Source organism: Gekko japonicus, unplaced genomic scaffold (assembly GCF_001447785.1).
Source record: "Gekko japonicus isolate JY-2015 unplaced genomic scaffold, Gekko_japonicus_V1.1 scaffold2619, whole genome shotgun sequence".
In the NCBI taxonomy this organism is placed as follows: Eukaryota; Metazoa; Chordata; class Lepidosauria; order Squamata; family Gekkonidae; genus Gekko; species Gekko japonicus.
This window is the reverse complement of record NW_015166500.1, coordinates 22,961-45,511: the sequence shown is the minus strand read 5'-3', so window position 1 is coordinate 45,511 and position 22,551 is coordinate 22,961. Positions and strand designations below refer to the sequence as shown.

At 49.6% G+C, this 22,551-nt stretch overlaps 1 protein-coding gene across 1 annotated transcript in view; it reads left to right on the top strand.

The window, feature by feature from the left end:
• The window catches only part of ARFRP1 (ADP ribosylation factor related protein 1), a 33,402-nt gene that overhangs the window by 4,032 nt on the left and 6,819 nt on the right, over window positions 1-22,551 (top strand). Inside the window, exons 2-6 of the mRNA XM_015412226.1 lie at window positions 11,249-11,348; window positions 13,576-13,663; window positions 17,223-17,305; window positions 18,234-18,315; window positions 18,690-18,761. Coding sequence (XP_015267712.1) covers window positions 11,256-11,348; window positions 13,576-13,663; window positions 17,223-17,305; window positions 18,234-18,315; window positions 18,690-18,761 — 418 coding nt within the window. The 5' untranslated portion in view covers window positions 11,249-11,255. The remainder of the gene's footprint in view (window positions 1-11,248; window positions 11,349-13,575; window positions 13,664-17,222; window positions 17,306-18,233; window positions 18,316-18,689; window positions 18,762-22,551) is intronic.

The window sequence follows — 22,551 nt, the reverse complement described above, 5'->3', positions numbered from 1 at the left end:
CCCCGCATTATCTGGCCCGTGTGACCGGGGCCTTGATAGGAATTTCCTACACAGAAGCAGGCAATTGCAATCCCCCGCTGCCCATCCCTTGCCTTGAAAACCCCGGGGGGGGGGGTGACAATGAGTTGGTTGCGACTTGATGCCATGAAATTATTATTATTATCAAGGGTCATTTCGTAGAAAAAGATGTGCAGGAGCTCATTAGCATAACTCATTAGCATAACTCATTTGCATATGCCACACCCCCTGACATCACCGGAAGTGTGCCAAAAGGCGACACCCACCGCTCAGGCTCCACTGGACTGTTTTGGATTGCTAGCTACTGGGGGGGGGGACGCGCAGATCTGCCCTCACAGAGGAGGGAGAGCTTGTACCTGAATAAAACTTGGTCTTAAAGGTGCCACTGGACTGTTTTGGAACCGGTGGGCCAAGAGGGGGCTCTGCAGCTTACCTGGATGCTTCTTGCTCTGACTGACGGCTGCTGGGAGCAAGGGGCGGGGCTTGTTGTATGTGCCCGCCCCCTGGGTTCTTTACTGCCGGAGCGCCGCTCCTGTGCGCTCCTGCAGGAAATGACCCCTGATTATTATTATACAGTTAAATGATAATAGAGGAGATTGAATGCACCGTCTAAGGCTGAGTGAGTCAAGAGCAGAGGAAGGGATTTTCTACATATTCTCAGTTGCAGTGAAGTGAAGAGGTGCGCTCTGCATATAAGGTAAAGGGTAAAGGTTTTCGTTGCTCGAAAGCCAGTCGAATCCTACTCTAGGCGTGCGGTGCTCATCTCCGTTTCCAAGCCGAAGAGCCAGCGCTGTCCGAAGACGTTTCCGTGGTCATGTGGCCGGCATGACTAAACGCCGAGGCGGACGGAATGCTCTTACCTTCCCACCAAAGCGGTACCTGTTTATCTACTTGCAGTTTCTTGCTTTCAAACTGCTAGGTTGGCAGGAGCTGGGGCCGGAGATGGGAGCTCACTCGGTCCTGCGGCACTCGGGTCTCAAACTGCTGAACTACCGATGTTCCAGTCTGCAGTTCAGTGTCTTAACCACTTGAGCCAACGCAGCCCCTACTCTGCATATGCATAGATGCAATTGCACGATGGAGGGGGCGGCACATTTGCATACAGGTTATGCATCTGATCAGTGGGTGGAGACCTCACGACAGTGGAAGAAAGGCAGTGTAATGTATTGAAAAGGCTCACTGAAATCGCCTCATTCAACTCCCATGTTAAGCTTGAGCCGGACGAAGGCTCCCCAGGACTAATTTCCTATTGGTCGCCATTCAACAGCGACCAATCAGAACTGTTTCAGTTCCCTGCGAGGGAAAGACTCCCATTGGACATTATCCGCACAACCTCATTGGTTGTTTATTGTAAATAGGCGTGGCTATGTTAGCCGGGAATGTTTAAAAGGAGCCTAGCTCCCAATGTTAATCTGTTCTGGTTATGAATGCGTTTAAGTGCTTGTTCGTTACTTCAATAAAGCTGATTCACTTGCTGAAATCATTCTCCGGACCTTTGTTAGTGGCGATCTAACAGGCAGGATATGTGAAAGTAGTTTTTATACGCTCAGATGCAGCCTGTTGGTGACAGAGGAGGTTGTACTCCGCCGGTGCTTGTGTGGGGGGTTACTCAAGAGCTGAGGAGGATAACTTTGTTAAACCTTTTTGGTTCCATTTCAGAGCCTGTGACTTTCAAATTGACTGAGAAGAGGGGTCAAAATAGATCCCTCAGTTCTGGTGGGGTGGATTTGGACTGAGTCTAGATATTCCCCATCACTAGTAAACACTTTTAAATGCCAACATAATGTTGTCCTTCCCTTGTCAACTCTTCTTAACCCGTGGGAGTTCATTTTTGTTTAGTTGTTCCCTGGAAACCACATTTGAAGAAGAAGAAGAAGAGCCTGGATTTATACCCCGCCCTTCACTACCCAAAGGAGTCTCAGAGCGGCTTACAAACTCCGTTCCCTTCCCCTCCCCACAACAGACACCCTGGGAGGTAGGTGGGGCTGAGAGAGCTCTGACAGAAATGGCTCTTTTTCAAGAACAGCTCTGGCAGAACTATGGCTCGCCCAAGGTCATCCAGCAGCTGCAAGTGGAGGAGTGGCAAATCAAACCCGGTTCTCCCAGATTAGAGTCCGCTCACTTAACCACTACACTAAACTGGCTATTTGAAAAGACAAAGATAGTTTACAACTTGCATTTCTTGCAGCTTCATGTTTGCTTGTCATTGTGTTTGTGAAGTTTAATTAAATCTTTTCATCCAGCTGCCTCTTTGTTTCATTAGCCGGGATACTATGAGCAATTTTAAATAGTTAGGACGACTGCGCGGCTAGAGCCTTTGTCGATGTGTGTAAGTGCCTCTTTTATGTTTCTCCTCATGCTGCCGACAATATATATTTCCATGAGCCTTTCCTGATATTGGTGGTGTTGTGCTTTGAGAAGGCATTAAATAAAATTTATTTCTTTTGAAAAAAAAACTGAGGGGGAGAGATATTTCCCATATTCTCCAGAGCCAGTTTGGTGTAGTGGTTAAGTGTGTGGACTCTAATCTTGGAGAACTGGGTTTGATTCCCCACTCCTCCACTTGCAGCTGCTGGATGACCTTGGGCAAGCCACAGTTCTCAAGAGCAGTTTCTGTCAGAGCTCTTTCAGCCCCACCTACCTCATAGGGTGTCTGTTGTGGGGAGGGGAGGGGAAAGGATTTTTTAAGCCGCTCTGAGACTCCTTTGGGTAGTGAAGGGTGGGGTATAAATCCAATCTCCTCCTCCTCTTCCAGTGTAATGAAGAAGAGCATGTTGAACACACCCATGTTGGGTTAGGAGTTAACCCGATTAAGAAATTGTCTGAAATTAACAAATAACTTCAATGCTATATCAGCACCCACATTCTCCGACAGCGTCTGATGTATAGGCGCTCACTCACACACACATGCAGGGATATCGGAAGCGATGGGGCAAATTCACGAAAGGAAATACTTTCTAGTCTTCCTGCCCATATAGCGATGCTCATCTGTGCCCTAAAAGAGTCATAGCCATCGATGTCCTAAAAGTTTTAGATAACATATTTGCCTGGTAGTTGGGAGGCAATCCTTGCTTGTCACAGCCGATCCAGTGAGTGACTATTTACAAGCCTGATAAAGAATCCTGATAAAGAATTCCGGTCCTGTGACTTGAGCTGCCACCACACTGGATAGCACTTGATTTCCTATTAAGAATCTTTGAAGGATGGCTGTCAATAATTTCGTCTTCGTCGTCTTCTTCCACCCTCCCCAGAGTGTACCTCATAATTAAACGCGAACAATTAAAAACAATTAATTAAAAGGTTAAGACAGGTAAAACCGCACGATGCACCTTGTTGAATTAAAGGCACCGTTTTTGCTTTGGCTAGCTATTGAGTCCCCCCCCTCCCCGCCTTGAAATGGCAAGCAGAACTTAAATCCTTTAAGTCACTTGGCCTCTGATCTCTAAGCCCGCGGTCATTGGCTGGCTTCGGTCTTGTGCAGTCAGCTCCTTATCTATTAAAATCCACGAGGTCCACCAATGTGCTTGAGATTTATACTGCGAAATTGCATACGTAGGAAAGCCAGTTTGGTTTAGTTCATAAGACCGGCAAAATAAACCAAAATAGTACAACACCGAGTCTACGACATAGAATCCTTACAGCCTTAAATACTAAAATATGAAACCGGTCAATTCCGTCATTAATGGCTCGAGTTACAGTACATTCTACGCTTTTTAATTACCAGATAACAATATTTAGCAACATTGCGTTGGACAGAATCATAAGTATCGGCCAATAAGAACTTCATCAAACATTCCTCGGCATATGTAGTTTGGTGTAGTGGATAAGTGCGCGGACTCTAATCTGGGAGAACCGGGCTTGATTCGCCACTCCTCCACTTGCACCTGCTGGATGACCTTGGGCAAGCCATAGTTCTGTCAGAACTGTTCTTGAAAAAGAGCCGTTTCTGTCAGAGCTCTCTCAGCCTCACCTACCACCCAGGGTGTCTGTTGTGGGGAGGGGAAGGGAAAGGAGTCTGTAAGCCGCTCTGAGACTCCTTTGGGTAGTGAAGGGCGGGGTGTAAATCCAATCTCCTCCTCTTCTTCGCCTAAATAATCTGTGATCCCACACAGAAGTTCTTCAGCATTTCGGGGAAAAATCTAAGTTATACAAAAACCAGGCGTGTTTGCCAAAATCCTCGTTGCCAATAGGTGCCAAGTTGGCTCTACCGGAACAGAAGCGGTTGGGAAATAAGTTCAAGAGAGGCAAAAGGAAAAACTTCTTTACTCAGTGACAGTCTGGTCTGATGAAGGGAGCTGTGGCTCTCTAAAGCTTACACCCTGGAGATCTTATTGTGCTCCTGGACTCGAATCCAACTCTTCTTTACTCAATGAGTACTTGAACTGTGGAATTTGCTACCAGTGGAACTGGTGATAGCTTTGAAAGGGGGTTAGATTCAGGAAGGAGAGTTCTATGAATTGTTGGGAGCTACTTTCGCTGTGTCTCCCTTCGTACTTGGGAACTTCTTTTGGTGCCCGATGGGAGCCTCCATATGCAGAGGCAGCAAATCTCGGAATACCAGTGCTGAGGCATAGCAGCAGGGGAAGGCCTTAGCCCCTATGTCCTGCTCTTGGCCCTCCAGAGGAACTGGTTGGCCACTGTGTGAGGCAGGATGCTGGACTAGATGGACCCCTGGTCTGACCCAGCAGGACTGTTCTGATGTTTCTTTATGAAGGCCTCGGTTTCTATGCCCTGTTGTTGACCCTCCAGAGGAACTGGCTGGCCGCTGTGTGAGACAAGATGCTGGACTAGATGGACCACTAGTCTGATCCAGCAGGGCTCTTCTGATGTTCTTATGAAGACCTTGGCCTGTCTGCCCTGTTGTTGGCCCTCCAGAGGAACTGGTTGGCCACTGTGTGAGATAGGAGGCTGGACTAGATGGACCACTGATCCGATCCAGCAGGGCTCTTCTTATGTTCTAATGAAGGCCTTGGCCTCTCTGCCCTGTTGTTGGCCCTCCAGAGGAACTGGTTGACCACTGTGTGAGACAGGAGGCTGGACTAGATGGACCACTAGTCTGACCCAGCAGGGCTCTTCTGATGTTCTTATGAAGACCTTGGCCTGTCTGCCCTGTTGTTGGCCCTCCAGAGGAACTGGTTGGCCACTGTGTGAGACAGGATCCTGGACTAGATGGACCACTGATCCGATCCAGCAGGGCTCTTCTTATGTTCTTATGAAGGCCTTGGCCTCTATGCTTTGTTGTTGGCCCTCCAGAGGAACTGGCTGGCCACTGTGAAACAAGAGGCTGGACTAGATGGACCTCTGGTCTGATCCAGCATTGCGCATTGCCTGCCTCTGCCTAGCCACCCTGGACTTCCGTGGTGGCCTCCCATCCAACAACTAACCAGGGCCGACCCTGCTTAGCTTCTGCAATCTGATGAAATTGGGCTAGCCTGGGCCATCCATGTCAGGACAAGAGATGAGCAGAGGTGGTTTGCCATTGCTTGCCTCTGCGTAGCAACCCTGGACTCCCTTGATGGTCTACCATTCAAGTACTAACCAGGGCCAAACGTGCTTAGCTCCTGAGATCTAATAAGCTCGGGCTAGCCTGGACCATCCATGTCGGGACAAGAGATGAGCAGAGGGGGTTTGCCATCGCCTGCCTCTGCGTAGCAACCCTGGATGTCCTGGTGGTCTACCATTCAAGTATTAACCAGGGCCAAACATGCTTAGCTCCTGAGATCTAACAAGATCGAGCTAGCCTGGACCATCCATGTCGGGACAAGAGACGAGCAGAGGTGGTTTGCCGTTGCCTGCCTCTGCGTAGCAACCTTGGACATCCTGGTGGTCTACCATTCAAGTACTAACCAGGGCCGACCCTGCTTAGCTTCCGAGATTTGACGAGATTGGGTTAGCCCAGCTATCTAGGTCAGGGGAAGCCGATTCTTACCGAGCAAAAACATCTAGTGTTCATACCGTACTTGCTAGTTGCCAAATGTTTACATCTCAGTGGAAAGGGTTTTGTGCGTGGGAGGGAGAAATCGCTGGGCTGGTGTTCCTTTGTTCAAAAGGTTGGCGCCTATCTCCCGCAGACATCCTCTTGAAAGGACTTATATTTAGTCATAGGAAAACCGCACCAGCTGCAGCGAGCGCACGCATTCTCTCATAGTTTCCATTGTTCTGCCACTGGCTGCACGACTTAACCTAAAAGAAAAAGAAAAATCAACACAGACGAAGAAACCCCCCCAAAAAAACCTTATATTGTTAGTCGTTTGGTAACATAGCCATTTGTATTTTTTCCCTGTAATTTTTTAATTAATTTTTATTATTATACATATATATATACATACAGGTGCATATATTCAAAATAATAAACACTACATCTATCACAGACCAAAACATAACACACACCATCTAACATGTAACATACAACATGTAACGGATCCTTCACCTTCCCTCATATGGCCTAGATCTTTACTCTTATATTTTCGCCAAGATATTATTTGTTAAATGACATTCGAGTGGAGTGTATAGAAGCCCCCCTTAGGATGGTAGCAGGCCAATCAGATAGAATCAAGGTACAATTTCTCCTTGCTTCACGAGATCTGGAGATCATTGAACTGACCGCTAAGTTTCTCCATTGTTTTATAAAACGGAAGAGTAACCCTGATCATATTAATGATTCTTAATTTATAAGTTTAAAAACTTAAGTTTAAAAGTTTGGAATGCCAGTTTATTTTATGATTCAGGCATCTTTTGTATGGTCAAATCTAACTTGTGACAACTTGAGTTAGGCCTGACATACCCACGACTATCTATTTTATAATTTCTCTTGGATTGTATTATTGGGAAATGTTTTAATATTCTATGCCAATAAAAGGTATTTGAATTTGAATTTGAACACCATCTAACATGTAACATATAACACATACCATCTAACATGTAACATATAACATGTAACACCTGCAGTTCAGCATCTTAACCACTTGAGCCACCGCAGCTCTTTGAGCTTATGAAACCAAATTTTTTACATGCAATTGTTATGAATTTGTGTTAGTTTCCAGCCATTTATATACCTGGGACCACACTTTTTGAAATACTGAATTCATATTTCCATGCCATTTTTGCGTTAAATTATCAATTTCCACCACCTCTATTATTTTATTAATAAAATCACATCTATGCGGTACCTTTTCACTTTTCGTTTCCCTGTAATTTTTTATGTGTGCGTGTGTGTGTGTACCTGGAAGGCATGGCGACCTCTGGCGACCAGTGTTCCCTCTAAGCCGAGTGAGTGTGAGCCAGCTCACAGTTCTTTAGCCTCCGGGTCACACGTTTTTGTCTCCGCTCAGGCAGGAGGGCCCCAGAGCAGACTAATTTGCGCAGCAGCCCAATCGCTCGCTCACCACTTTCAAGCCAGGAGCTCACAAAGTAGAATCTTGGCCCACAAGACTCCGTGGCTTAGAGGGAGCGTTGCTGGTGACTGACTGTGTGTGCACCTGGAACTCATGGGGACCGCTGGTGACCGACCCCTACTGGGGGCCTGGAGGATATCCAGAGAGGTGGCTGAGTAAAGCCTGCCCCCGCCTCCCAAATGCTGGTATTCCTTGGTGGTCTCCCATCCAAGTACTTGCCATAGTCGACCCTGCTGAGCTTACGAAATCTGGCTTGCCTGGGCTCTCCAAGTCGGGGTGTCTGGTAACATAGCAGTCTGGTAGTCAATGCAGCGGAAGGTTTAAAGCGGACAGTGGTTGAGAGAGTTAAGTGCGTAAAAAACACTGTGATGCCTTTCTGTGCGTTCCTCCCTCCTTGTCTTCTCTCTGTTGGCTTCTCCTCCCTTGTAGACTTCAAAGCTCCTTGGAAGCAGGGCGGCTACAAGCATGGACAGCTTCAAAAGGGAATTAGATAAGCGTATGGAGCAGAGGTCCATCAGTGGCTATTAGCCACAAGGTATAGATAGGGGCTCTGGGGCAAGTGATGCTCTGTCTTCTTGGTGCTTGGGGGGGGGGACAGTGGGAGGGCTTCTAATGTCCTGGCCCCACTGGTGGACCTCCTGATGGCACCTGGTATTTCTGGCCACTGTGTGACACAGAGTGTTGGACTGGAGGGTCCATTGACCTGATTCAACATTGGCTTCTCTTATGTTCTTATATGGAGCAGAGGTCCATCCGTGGCTGTTAGCCACAAGGTATAGATCGGAACTCTCAGTCTGGGGCAAGTGATGCTCTGCATTCTTGGTGCTTTGGGGGTGGGGGCAACAGTGAGAGGGCTTCTGGAGTTCTGGCCCTACTGGTGGACCTCCTGATGGCCCCTGGTATTTCTGGCCACTGTGTGACACAGAGTGTTGGACTGGATGGGCCTTTGGCCTGATCCAACATTGGCATCTCTTATGTTCTTATGACCCGGTCCCATTTGAAGAGGATCCAAACACTGGTTCCGAGCGTCTAAGGAGCACGTGTACGTCAAACAGTGTCCTGACCTGGACGACCCGGGATAGCCCAATCTTGTTAGATATCGGAAGTTAAGCGGGGTCGGCCCCTGGTTAGTACTGGGGTAGAAGACTACCCAGGAAGTCCAAGGGTTGCTATGCAGAGGCAGGCAAGGGCCAACCACCCTTCTTCATCTCTTGCCTTGACCCAGATAGCCCAGGATAGCCCGATCTCGTCATATCTCAGAAGCTAAACAGGGTCGGCTCTGGTCAGTATTGGGATGGGAGACCTCCAAGGAAGTCCAAGGGTCGCTATGCAGAGGCAGGCAAGGGCCAACCACCCTTCTTGATCTCTTGCCTTGACCCAGATAGCCCAGGCTAGCCCGATCTCTTCAGATCTCAGAAGCTAAGCAGGGCCGGCTCTGGTCAGTATTGGGATGGGAGACCTCCAAGGAAGTCCAAGGGTCGCTATGCAGAGGCAGGCAAGGGCAAACCACCCTTCTTCATCTCCTGCCTTGACCCAGATAGCCCAGGCTAGCCCAATCTCGTCGTATCTCAGAAGCTAAGCAGGGTTGGCTCTGGTCAGTATTGGGATGGGAGACCTCCAAGGAAGTCCAAGGGTCGCTACGCAGAGGCAGGCAAGAGCAAACCACCTTTCTTCATCTCTTGCCCTGACCCAGATAGCCCAGGCTAGCCCAATCTCGTCGTATCTCAGAAGCTAAGCAGGGTTGGCTCTGGTCAGTATTGGGATGGGAGACCTCCAAGGAAGTCCCCAAGGGTCGCTATGCAGAGGCATACAATGGCCAACCACCTCTGAATGTCCCTTGCCTTGAAACCCCTAAGGGATCAATTGGCTGCGATGTGATGGCATTTTCCAACTTCTCCATGTCAAATGGCAGCCTGTTCAAATGCTTTTACGTCCCACCACGTTAGGGGCCCTATTTTGAGTGAAAAGTTGGCGTAAAGATGCTTTCCATTAATAAATATAAATACTCTAGCTACTCATTGGAAGAATCCTTTACGTACCCATATCAATACTTGGTTGAGTCGAATTTGGTCCTGTTTTGTTATGGCAGAGATTACTGTTGGCACTATGCAACTGTACTCTGAGAAAGCTTCCGGTGATTTTGTGACAACCTGGTTTCCACTAATGCAATTCCTGTCTGAGCAGGATCTCATTCCGAATGATCCGATATACAAAGGCTGCGGTCACACGGAGCAGTAGCCACGCTATAGAGACGGAACATAGGCGGATTTTCCGGGCGCGATCACACCGCCACATCTGGGAAGCGTAGAGCTCCCGTGGCTCTCCCGAGGCTTCCCGCCGAAGATGCACTGTAAAAAACTAGTACCTCCGAGGTACTAGTTTCCGGAAACCGCGGGGCAAGGGCGGGCGTCTGATCGCGTTTCCGGTGGCATCCAGCGTCCGCCCATGTCCCCTCGCAAAAAGGTTTTTTTCCCCCCAAGTCTCCATGGGATGCGCACAAGCACCCAACGGAGCATGCGCATACTTCAGTTTAAAAAAAACAACACAACCCCGTTTGCCGCGCCGCCCCGCTTCTTTGCCTGTGGTGTGATCGGCACCTCCCCCCTAACCACGGGACCTCAACCGGATGTCTGATTGCGCAGCTGCGCGTTATTTTGCTCCGGGGCAAACAGCCACGCTTCCCCCCCGCATTTTCCAGCCCGTGTGACCGGAGCCAATGATACCATCTTTTTCTAGTTCTTTCTTGGCCTCCCCGCTTTCTTTCCTTTGTCGAAGGCCGAATGTATTGACGGTTCAGCTGTACTCAGATGAGCTGGCATGTTGTTTGGTGTTTTTTGTATGGAGTGGACCTGTATAGATTTAAATAAAAATTTAAAATATATATATATAAAAAAAACATCTCAAGCAGGGCACATTTTTCAGTGGCCATTTGACACTGGAACTCCCTTCCCATCACGGTTAAGCTGGCACCTACCTTGCAGAGATCTGCGTTCTGGTGAAGTCTTGTTTGGTTGATGCAACGATCTTTATGCGTCTTCCTCTCGGCCTTCCATTAATCTGTGCTCAGTGACTGCTGTGTTCCGTGTCTTTAAATTTATCTGTCTTAATAATGATGTTTTATATGATTGTATACGTTTAACCTAGCAGTTCGAAAGCAAGAAATTGCAAGTAGATAAATAGGTACCGCTTCAGTGGGAAGGGAACAGCGTTCCGTGCGCCTTGGCATCTAGTCATGCCGGCCACATGACCACGGAAACGTCTTCGGACAGCGCTGGCTCTTCGGCTTTGAAACAGAGACGAGCACCGCAACCCTAGAGTCGGATTCGACTGGCTTTCGAGCAAGGGAACCTTTACCTTTACTTTATACGTTTAATGCTAGTTTGGTGTAGAGAGCCAGTTTGGTGGAGTGGTTAGGAGGGGCAGACTCTAATCTGGGAGAAACCAGGTTTGATTCCCCACTCCTCCGCTTGCAGCTGCTGGTGTTACCTTGGGTCAGTCACAAGTGCCTTCAGATCTGTTCTCTCAGGAGCAGTTCTGGAAAGAGCTCTCTCAGCCCCACCTACCTCACAGGGTGTCTGTTGTGGGGAGAGGAAGGGAAAGATGACTGTAAGCTGCTCTGAGATTCCTTTGGGTAGTGAAGAGCGGGGTATAAATATCTTCTCTTCCTCTTTCTCCTCCTTCTTCCGCCTCCTCTTCCTCCTCTTCTTCTTTCTCTTCTTCCTCTTCTTCCTCCTCTTCCTCTCCCTCTTCTTCTTTCTCTTCCTCTTCTTCTTCTTTCACGCATGCGAAAAAGGGATGCATTTTGGGTATTCTAATGCTTGACCTTTTGCATTTAGGGGCAGGATGTATACGCTGCTGTCTGGACTTTACAAATACATGTTCCAGCGGGACGAATACTGCATCTTGATCCTTGGGCTGGACAATGCTGGGAAAACGGTGAGTCGGGCCGGTGCTCAGTCACATGGAGGGAGGGTTGCCAGCCTCCAGGCGGGGCCTGGAGATCTCCAGGAATGACAACTGATCTCCGGACTACAACGGTCAATTCCCCTGGGGGAAAATGGCTGCTTTGGAGGGTACCGCTATACCCCAGTGAGGTCCCTCTCCAATCCCTGCCCTCCCCAGGCTCCATCCTCGAATCTCCAGGAATTTCCCAGTCTACAGTTGGCAACACTATGTGGTGGGCAGAGGAATTCCTGCTTCTTAGGCCTTTTGGTATAGTGGTTAGAAGTGCAGACTCTAATCTGGGAGGACCGGGTTTGATTCCCCTCTCCTCTGCATGCAGCTGCTGGTGTGACCTTGGGTCAGTTACAAGTTCTCTCAGAGCTGTTCTCTCAAGAGCAGTTTCTGTCAGAGCTCTCTCAGCCTCACCTACCTCACAGGGTGTCTGTTGTGGGGAGGGGAAGGGAAAGGAGTTCGTAAGCCGCTCTGAGACTCCTTTGGGTAGTGAAGGGCGGGGTATAAATCCAAACTCTTCTTCTTCTTCTACCTCACAGGGTGTCTGTTGTGGGGAGGGGGAGGGGAAAAGAGTTTGTAAGCCACTCTGAGACTCCTTTGGGTAGTGAAGGGCGGGGTATAAATCCAAACTCTTCTTCTTCTTCTACCTCCCAGGGTGTCTGTTGTGGGGAGGGGAAGGGAAAGGAGTTTGTAAGCCGCTCTGAGACTCCTTTGGGTAGTGAAGGGCAGGGTATAAATCCAATCTCCTCCTCCTCTTCTTGTTCTTCTGTTGCGCCGCCACCTCAGCAGTTTTCTTCCCAGGTGTAATGTAGTACTTTCAGGCAAGCTAGATAAGGTGTGTACATTCGATAAGGCGGGTGAGGTGAGGTCCACTCTAATTATGTTGCTGCGAGAGATCCTTCAGGCCGTACAGATAGGGTGCAGGGAGGAGGTTGATCAGTCCCACGTTAGGACTTTGCCCAAAACTCTGTTGTGAAGATACAGCTTGGGAAAGAAACAGTGTTTAAATTTCTGGGCATTTGTGTCGTGTCTCGATATTTAGGGTGGAGTAAAGGAAATACTTCTTTACACGGCGAGTGGTTAAAATGTGGAATCGGCAGCCAGAGGACGTTCTGATGGCCACAGGCATAGAAAGCTTTAAAAGGGGATTAGACAGATTCATGGAGGATAAATCTGTCAATGGCTACTAGCCATGGTGACTGAGGGGACCCTCCACATTCAGAGGCACTAAACCTCTAAATCCCAGAGCCAGGAGGCCACATCAGGGGAGGACCTCAGCCTCTCTGCCTTGTTGTTGCCCCTCTGGAGGAGCTGGTTGGCCACTGTGTGAGACAGGACGCTGGACTAGATGGACCTCTGATCTGATCCAGCAGGGCTTTTCTGGTGTTCTTATGAAGGCCTTGGCCTCTCTGCCCTGTTGTTGGCCCTCCAGAGGAACTGGTTAGCCAGTATGTGAGACAGGAGGTTGGACTAGATGGACCCCTGGTCTGATCCAGCAGGGCTCTTCTGATTTTCTTATGAAGGCCTCGGCCTGTCTGCCCTGTTGTTGGCCCTCCAGAGGAACTGGTTGGCCACCGTGTGAGACAGGATGCTGGACTAGATGGACCACTGATCTGATCCAGCGGGGCTTTTCTGATGTTCTTATGAAGGCCTCAGCCTCTCTGCCCTGCTGTTGGCCCTCCTAAGGAACTGGTTGACCAGTGTATGAGACGGGATGCTGGACTAGATGGACCATTGGTCTGATCCAGCAGGGCTCTCCTGATGTTCTAATGTTAGATCACCTGCTCTGTATGTAGGGAGATTTGGTTCCCAACATCTCCAATGAAAAGAATCTTGTCTAGGATGTTGGGGAAAGGCCTGCGTTTTCCATCTGATGCTAGAGAAACATTTGAACAGCTACTGGTTTTTATGCTCTCTGTTGGAGATTGCCCTTTCCCTTCTTCCCCGAAAGCTCAAAGTGCAAATGTCCAACCAGCACCACTGAACCTGCACAGAATGCAGACAAGCCCCCCCCCCCTTTTTTTCTGTTTAGAGTTCAGCCAAAGAGCTCTATCGAACTCAAAGGCCTGCATATTGCTCTACGTCATTTTGGTTGGTCTCAATAAAACGTATAATATTTTTTTTGTTAACTTCTGGATTTTGTTCCGCAGAATGCATTTTAAACTTTTCCTCCCCTCTTTCTCTCTTTTTTCTTTCTCCCTGTTTCCAGACGTTCTTGGAGCAGACGAAGACAAGGTTCACTAGGAACTACAAAGGCATGAACTTTTCAAAAATCACAACCACGGTGGGCTTGAACAGTAAGTGAGCTTGGGGAAGGGAGAGGATCGGGCACAAGGCAGCAAGCAATTTCCTTTGGGTGGGGGGCAAAATTGAGAGATCGAACAGTGGCAAAAAATTTCCAGGCTGTATTTTCCTTCTCCGCCCAGCTCGGGGTAGCACCTTTCTCTGACGCACCAAGGGATGAAGGGAAGCATTGCTCCTAGCAGGGCAGAGCAGGAAAGTACGTCCCCACGCCCTTTGCTCTGGGTGCATTTTGATAGTGGGCGAAAAGGTTATTCTTCAAAGGTGTCGGGATAACTGGTGCTGACTTCTTCTGTGGTGGTAAGAAAGTGCTGACAAGTCACAGCTGACTTATGGGGACCCCCGTAGGGCAGGGGTGTCGAACTCATTTGTGATGAGGGCCGGATCTGACATAAATGATACCTTGTTGGGCCGGGCCATGTGTGTCGTAAAATGCAGTGCCAGGTAGCGGAGATATAAACTTCATAAAGGACACAAACACAAAGAGGTTTTCTTACTTAAAATAAAAACATGCTTAAAACGTATAGCACTCTGGCAATATTTTGTTTCTTTAACAGTGTCTGATAACTGACACCTCTTGCTCTGAATTACTGCATCGAAATGCCTGCGCAGTTGCAGTCTTGAGCACGCTGCTCAGGTGTGTATCTGTAAGCTGCAGACCTACGATGACGCAGCAGCAGAAGTGGAAGGAGAAGCAGAAGATAGCCAGTTCCACTGCGGGCCTGAGAGAAGCTCACCGGGGGGCGTGATGTGGCCCCTGGGCTGCATGTTTGACACCCCTGCTGTAGGGTTTTCACAACAAGAGTAGAGCAGAAGTGGTTTGCCACTGCCTGCCTCTGCGTAGCAACCCTGGACTTCCTCGGTGGTCTCCCATCCAAGTACTAACCAGGACCAACCCTGCTTAGCTTCCGAGATCTGACAAGATCAGACTTCCATGGGCTATCCAGGGCAGGGCAGATGAACAGAGGCGGTTGGCCATTGCCTGCCTCTGCGTAGCAACCCTGGACTTCCTCGGTGGTCTCCCATCCAAGTACTAACCAGGACCAACCCTGCTTAGCTTCCGAGATCTGACGAGATCGGGCTAGCCTGGGCCATCCGGGTCAGGGCAGACTGATAGAGGTGGTTTGCCCTTGCCTGCCTCTGCGTAGCGACCCCGGACTTCCTTGGTGGTCTCCCATCTGAGTACTAACCAGGGCTGACCCTGCTGAGCTTCCGAGATCTGACCCGATCGGACTCACCTGGGCCATACAGGTCAGGGTCCAGTTGCTTTAGAGACCATATTTTGCATTGGTTTATCTGCTGGCCGACCTCTGCCTTTTGTACAGGATTCTGGGTAGTCTGAGTTGGGCATTTGAGCAGTCCCTCCCACCAGTCAGATATTGGTTGAGTACTTTAAAAGTGGCTGCCTAATAGCCCAGCGTAGCCCGATCTCATCAGACGTTCAAAGCTAAGCATGGTCAGACACAGTTAATACTTGTATGGGAGACCCCCAAGGAAGTTGTGGGGGCACTTTGTGTGTGTGTGGGGGGACACTCTGGTGTTTGAGAAAAAACTCTATGGTTACCATGGAGATTTTTCTCAAACGCTAGAGCGTCCCCCCGCAACATGCCCTGCACGATGATATCACTTCCGAGTGATGTCATTGTGGAACGCACACGAAGAATCCCAGAGAAGAACACACACACACACCCGCACTGGTAACCTGGCAACCCTAGGTTGCCTGCTCTGGATTGGGGAAAACATGGAGATTTAGGGGGCGGAGCCTGGGGAGGGCGGGGTTTGGAGAGGAACCTCAGCGGAGTCCACCCTCCATAGTGTCCACCCCTCCAAAGCAGCCATTTTCTCCAGGGGTACTGATCGCTGTCACCCGAAGGCCAGTTGTAAATAGCGTGAAATCTCCAGCTGCCGCTGAATTTTGGCAAGTCTATTTCTCCGTCAAAAGAAAATGTAGCAGAAAGGTTAGCAGGCTCTCGCCCACAAACTCTGCATGTTTCTCCCATTCGGCTATTTTTGCTGGAATACATGAGTCTAGAGTTAACAAAATTCAAACAGAAGATATAGCGTAACAAACAGAAGCTGTTAGAAATAATTTAGTCTGTTACACCAGGTGGCCAGCAGGAGGAGCCATACTGCATGGCTTCAAGGACTTTATTCGATTGTTTTACTCTTGTATAAATATGTGTATTTTAAATGTGTTTAAAGTTTATTTGCTTATCATTTAAATGTGTAGACTGCCCTTCTCTGAGTACACAGAGCCCAGGGCCGTGAACAGCAGAAGGAGCATTTTGTACATTAGTGAAACAATTCCAGCAATTAAATAGAAATAAAATCTTCTAGTTCTTCTAATGCCTCCTGCCATGGGGACTGTGAATTGGGTGGAAAGGTGGCTTTTTTGTTTTTTTGTTTTTTGCCATCAAATCACAACTGACTTATGGCAAGCCGGTAGTGTTTTCAAGGTAAGAGACATACAAGAGAAGAAGAGAAGAGATTGGATTTATACCCCGCCCTTCACTTGGAGTCTCAGAGCGGCTTACAAACTCCTTTCCCTTCCCCTCCTCACAACAGACACCCTGTGAGGTGGGTGGGGCTGAGAGAGCTCTGACACAAACTGCTCTTGTGCTGTTCTCTCAAGGGCAGTCCTCGAGAGAGCTCTCTCAGCCCCACCGACCTCCCAGGGTGGGGAGGGGAAGGGAAAGGAGATGCTCTGAGACTCCTTTGGTTAGTGAAGGGCGGTGTACAAATCCAACCTCTTCTTCTCCTTCTTCCATTGCCAGCAGCTCATTTGCTCTGGGCAAAGGCCTCCTGCCGTGCAAAGAGAAGCTGGCGATCTGGACCGAGGGTCTGATCTGATCAGATGTGATCGGCTCTGCTCAGCACTTTTTCTAAATAGCAGGATGGGTTCCGCAGGGAGGGGCTCAACCATTCCCCCAACACACACCCCACTACAGTTTGCCAATCAAAAGCAGCCTGTCTGTGGTGTCTGTGCTGTACCCCTAAGCAGAAGACTGAGTGTTCCTCCAAAGGGGGGGAAACTATGTGGCGCTGTTAGAAAGCTAGCCTGTCAGGGTCGAGCGCTGAGGCGCTAGTTTTCTGCATGCAAGGATTTTTTTAAAAATTTTATTTTGGGGTATTTTCTTTTTTAATTTTATTTATTTTGGGATATGGAGGTGCATCCGGCGATGTACGCCGCTGCCACCACAGTCTGAAGCGATCCAGCCCTGACGCAGATCGGCCAGCTCTGTGAGAAGGGAGACGTTGAGGAGGGAGGACGGAAGAGTGCGCCAGAGTTCTCCCCACACATCTCCCAGATGGACTGCAAGAAGGCCTTGTGCCGCAGCCGGAATGCCTCTCTCTTGGATTGGCACTGCGATGGGGGGGGGTTTGTAATTCCGCGTTTGGGTGGGATCAGGCTTAGCCCCTGGATCCTCCAGTAGCCAAATCCTACTTCAAGCATCGTTTCCTCTCTGGAGTTCTGTAAATGTGTCAGTGGGCCCACAGACGTAGGCTGGCCTTGGAACCAATAAGGAAACATCTTGCATTCCATCTGTCTTCCAGTTGGCACCATAGATGTGGGCAAAGCCCGGCTGATGTTCTGGGATCTCGGCGGACAGGAGGAGCTCCAGTCTCTATGGGACAAGGTAGGGCTTTGCGAAATGACAGGGCGGGGAACTGGGAACTGTCTTCGAGTCATCGAAGTAAGGGAGGGTCGCCCCAGGGCTTAGTTCTCGTGGCACTTTCTTACACGCCCAGGGAAATGCCTATCGCCACTTTGGGGGTCAGGAAGCAGTTTTTCTCCAGGCCAGTTTGGCTGGAGATCCTGGAGGGGTTGTTTTTTTTTTGCCATCTTCTGGGCATAAAACAGCAGTCACTGCCAATGTTCCCGCTAAACTGTGGAGTCTTGTGAGCAAAAATTCTACTTTGTGAGCTACTGCCATTAAAGTTGTGAGCGAGAGATTTAGCTACTGCAGGAATTAGTTTGCTCTGGAGCCACCCTCCCTGAGCCAAGACAAAAATGTGTGAGCCAGAGGCTGAAAACTGTGAGCTAGCTCACACTAACTCAGCTTAGAGGGAACACTGGTCACTGCAGGTGTGTGTGGGGGGGATGTGTTTGTGAATTTCCTGCCTTGTGCAGGGGGTTGGACTAGATGACCCTGGAGGACCCCTTCCGACTCTATGATTCTACGATTGGGGGTATGGTTTCTCTGAAACTCTGTTAAAGTCCTTGGAAACGGAGATGAGCACCACCCCGTAGAGTCGGATTCGACTCGCTTTCGAGCAAGGGAAACCTTTACCCATTTTAGCCCACCCCGAGCCCATCCGTGGGGAGGGTGGGGTAAAAAATCTAATTAATTAATTAATTTAATCACCTGCTCCCAGGTCCTTTTTTTAGCAGAGGCTCTGCCACTGAGCCACAACCCCATATCTGTAGCCGCTGTCCGGCATGGAATTGTATTTGACACCTGCCCCCGTCGCTTCTGGGCCATTCCAGCTCTGGGCAACATGCAGTGAAAAGACGGCAACCACCGCTTCCCCTTTGCGTGTTAATCCCTGTCCTCCGCTTTTCAGTATTACGCCGAATCTCACGGCATCATCTACATCATCGACTCCACGGACGAGGAGAGGCTCTCGGAATCCAAATGGGCTTTTGGTGAGTGCGCCGGGCGTTTTCTTGCAAAGTTCCTTGTACATCTCAGTTTGGTGTAGTGGTTCAGAGCGGCGGACTCTAATCTGGGAGAACCGGGTTCGATTCCCCACGCCTCCACCTGCAGCTGCTGGTGTGACCTTGGGTCAGTCACAAGTTTTCTCGGCGCTGTCCTCTCAGGAGCAGTACTCGAGAGAGCTCTCTCAGCCCCACCTTCCTCACGGGGTGTCTGTTGTGGGGAGGGGAAGGGAAAGGAGATTGTAAGCCTCTCTGAGACTCCTTCGAGTGGTGAAGGGCGGGGTATAAATCCAATCTCCTCCTCTTCTTCTTCCTCTTCTTCTTCCTCCCCAAGTTCACGTCTCCCTTTTTCTGACCCTCAGAGAAGATGATCACCAGCGAAGTCCTGGAAGGCGTTCCGCTGCTGGTCCTCGCAGAACAAACAGGACGTCGAGCTAAGGTCTTTGCTGAAATACGAGCGGGCGAGCGTCCAAAATGAGTGCCTTTCCCTTTCGTTTTTGAAGAAGACTCCCGTCTTCGTGCCAGGATGTAATCTCTGGCTCCAATCTCACGCTTCGCTGGGTTATTTCCTCCCCCTCCCCCCTGAAGTCCTTGCTGCGAACGGTCTTGAATTCCAGGAAACTGAAAACGCCACTCTTGCTGCTTTGGAGTATTCTGTGCGCAAACACACCGCAAGACATCAGGCAGCTGTTCTGCGTCCGTGTTGGTTTGGTATTCAGGAATGATCACATACTGAGGAGGGAGGGAGGTTAGCCGCTCCCTTGCAGGAGTTGGGGGGTGATCCATGAACTTCTATAAACAGAGCGGCAGTGGGATCGAAGATGAGCTTTTTGTGGGTGAGCCTTGGAGTGCTCAGACCACCCTGGACGCGAGGGCTGATTTGACTTGACCAAGATGCCTTGCCCTAAAAAGGAAGTCCCTCAGTCAAAAGAGTCGCAGTTCCCATTTCTTCTTCCCTCGTCACTCGTTAGCTCCGTTTCAGTGATTGCAGCCAGTTTGGTGTAGTGGTTAAGTGCGCGGACTCTAATCTGGGAGAACCGGCTTTGAGTCCCCACTCCTCTACACGCAGCTGCTGGATGTCCTTGGGCAAGCCATAGTTCTGTCAGAGCTGTTCTTGGAAAAGAGCCGTTTCTGTCAAGAGCTCTCTCAGCCCCAGCTACCTCCCAGGGTGTCTGTTGTGGGGAAGGGAAGGGAAAGGGATTGTAAGACGCTGTGAGACTCCTTCGGGTAGTGAAGGGTGGGGTATAAATCCAATCTCCTCTCTTCTTCTTGATCAGAGCAGAGCATAAATGCTTTTGGATATAAAATTGGCATCTGCAGAGGAAGCCCATGGGAAAGCACCTCTGCTTCTCACCAGTTTGGTGTAGTGGTTAGGAGCGTGGACACTAATCTGGGAGAACCGGGTTTGATTCCCCACTCCTCCACATGCAGCTGCTGGTGTGACCTTGGGTCACTTACAAGTTATTGCAGAGCTGTCCTTGAAAAAGAGCCTTTTCTGTCAGAGCTCTCTCAGCCCCACCGACCTCACAGGGTGTCTGTTGTGGGGAGGGGAAGGGAAAAGGAGATTGTAAACTGCTCTGAGACTCCTTTGGGTAGTGAAGGGAGGGGGTACAAATCCAATCTCTCCTTCTCCTTCTCCCTCTCCTTTGCCTTCTCTTTCTTCTGGGAAGGAGCACACGTTTCTCAGGAGCTGACCCGTCTGTCCTTCCTGATTGCCCTGTTATCTCCAGTGCTTCATTTCCGGTTTCTAGGGATTTTTCTGGTCGAAGATTTATTTCCTCTTTTCCACTTCAGTTTCCTCTTTCCGTAGTGTCATCGGCTGCCCTGCGTTGCCCTCTGTGTTTGTGTTAAGTGCTTCCCACTCATGGCGACCTTAGGGGGTGACAGCCTCCAAAAAGTTCCACCGTTGCCCTCTAGGGGGAGCCATCCTCTCATCGAAATCTAGGGTTGACCGGCCTGCCAGTTTAACGTTTGCAACAGCCAAAGAGACGTGGGAGGTCTGCGATACGGACCTCCCCGGTGTATTGATTTTAACTTAAACATAGCTGTCCGGGCTAGCCTGCTTCACTAAATACAACGGGACCACGGAGATACTCAGTACAATAACAAAAACAAAATACACCGTGCAGAGAACGGATTGCTCAAGGTGAAATACCACTAAAGTGTTACTTAAAGGCATGTGTCTCAAACATAATAAATGAGAAAAATCATGCATGGGGATTAAAGTGTAAATCTTTTAGCATGATCCACACGTGCTTATTGCTTATTAAAGCACAGAAGCGGTGAAAGTCCAGGGCTCTGTTTGTAGGAAAAAGCCCCGCAGGAACTCATTAACGTAATAGGCCACACCCAACAGCAGCAACTCATTAGCGTATTAGGCCACACCCATGACAGTGCAGCTCATTAGCCTATTAGGCCACACCCCCATGTTACCAGAACTGTGGTCATAGATCTGCCCTCACAGAGAAGGGAGAGCTTGTACCTGAATAAACCTTGGTCTTAAAGGTGCAACTGGACTATTTTGGATTGCTAGCTATGGGGGGGGGGACACACACAGAGACACACACAGATCTGCACAGAAAGAGAGAGAGAGAGAGAGAGAGAGTCGATCTCTAGAGTCGAATTCAACTGGCTTTCGAGCAAGGGAACCTTTACCTTTAACCAAAGAAAACAGAGCTAGTGCATCTTGGACTGATGCCTGAATCCCCATTCTGCCATGTAAGTCCACTAGGTGACCTTGGGCCTGTCACTCTCCGACTCAACCTGACATACCTCACAGGGTGGTTGTTGAGAGGCCAAAATGGGCAAAAGGAGAGCACTGTGGTAAGCTATTCTGGGTCTCCGCAGAGCAGAAAGATAGGGTATAAAAATCTAAATAAATAAGACCGGCAGACAAAGATTGGCCCCATATGTGAGTTTAGAAGAGAAATGGCTGAAAAAGACGCCACCGCATAAAAGCCGATAGCCCAAACAAAACACTGTTGCTGCAAAAAATAAATAAATGCAAGCGGCGTGCACAGGGGTGGTCGTGCCCCATGCAGAGGCTTGACCAGAGTGACTCTCTGGAAGGTAAGAGGCTGTACCACTGAGCCACTCACCTGCCCGCTCCCTCTGGCCGGCAGACACAGTGGCTGCTCCTAGCAGCCGGCCTGTCATCTTTCCCTCATAGGCAAAACCTCTGCTTGACCTTTGGCTCTCTGGCAGTCGCAGGGGGGTGGGGGGTGAAGAGGAGAGGAGGAGGGCTGGGGAGGAACATACGTTCCTGGGCTCAACCTCCCCCAAAGAAGGTATTTTGCACAACTTGGAATACGTAATAGACGATGCAAAATCTTGGCGGCAGATCGGGATTCTTGGGTACTTATCAGGAATTCCATTCCAGCCGCATGTGCTTATGATACGACGGGAAGATTCGTGAAGCCGGGTGTTGCTAAAACAGGCGTTGTCAAGGGTGTATCGGCAGACCCAAGTCTGGTTTCTGGGGAGAGGCTGGGTCATACACACCTGGGGAGGAGGGAGCGGAAATTCTCCTCTCACCCCGGCACCTTTCCGGGCAAAGGATTCGTCAGCAGTCTCTCACTTCCCTTGTGAAGCTGTGCCTTGGCCGTTCCTGTGCCTTCAGTACTCGAGTTCATCTTCCCGCCCACCCCTGGCCCATTGCTAAGTTACACCCAGGGGTTCTTTAAGGTATTCCGTTGGCCCATGCAAAGGATACCTCTCCTCCACAGCCTCTGTTGAGAAGAAGAAGAAGAGAGCGAGAGAGAGAGATTTGGATTAATACCCCTTCACATCAGCAGCTGCAAGTGGAGGAGTGGGGAATCAAACCCAGTTCTCCCAGATTAGAGTCTGCACACTTAACCACTACACCAAACTGGGTCCCAGCCAAGCCCTGGGTGGTGCATAATACGGAACACATCCACCCTGTCCTGAAGGCATTACACTGGCTGCCGATAGCATACCAAATTCGCTTCAAGGTGCTGGTTCTTACCTTTAAAGCCCTTTATGGCCAGGGTCCGACATACCTGAGGGACTGCCTTTCCTCGTATAGACCCCAGAGAGCACTACGGTCACGGAATCAAAATCGATCGGCCCTCCCAGGCCCTAAGGACGCCAGGCTGGTGGCAACCAGGGCCAGGGCCTTCTCAGTGGCGGCTCCACACCGGTGGAATGCGCTCCCGGAAGAGATCAGGGCCCTGCAGGACCTTTTGTCATTCCGCAGGGCCTGCA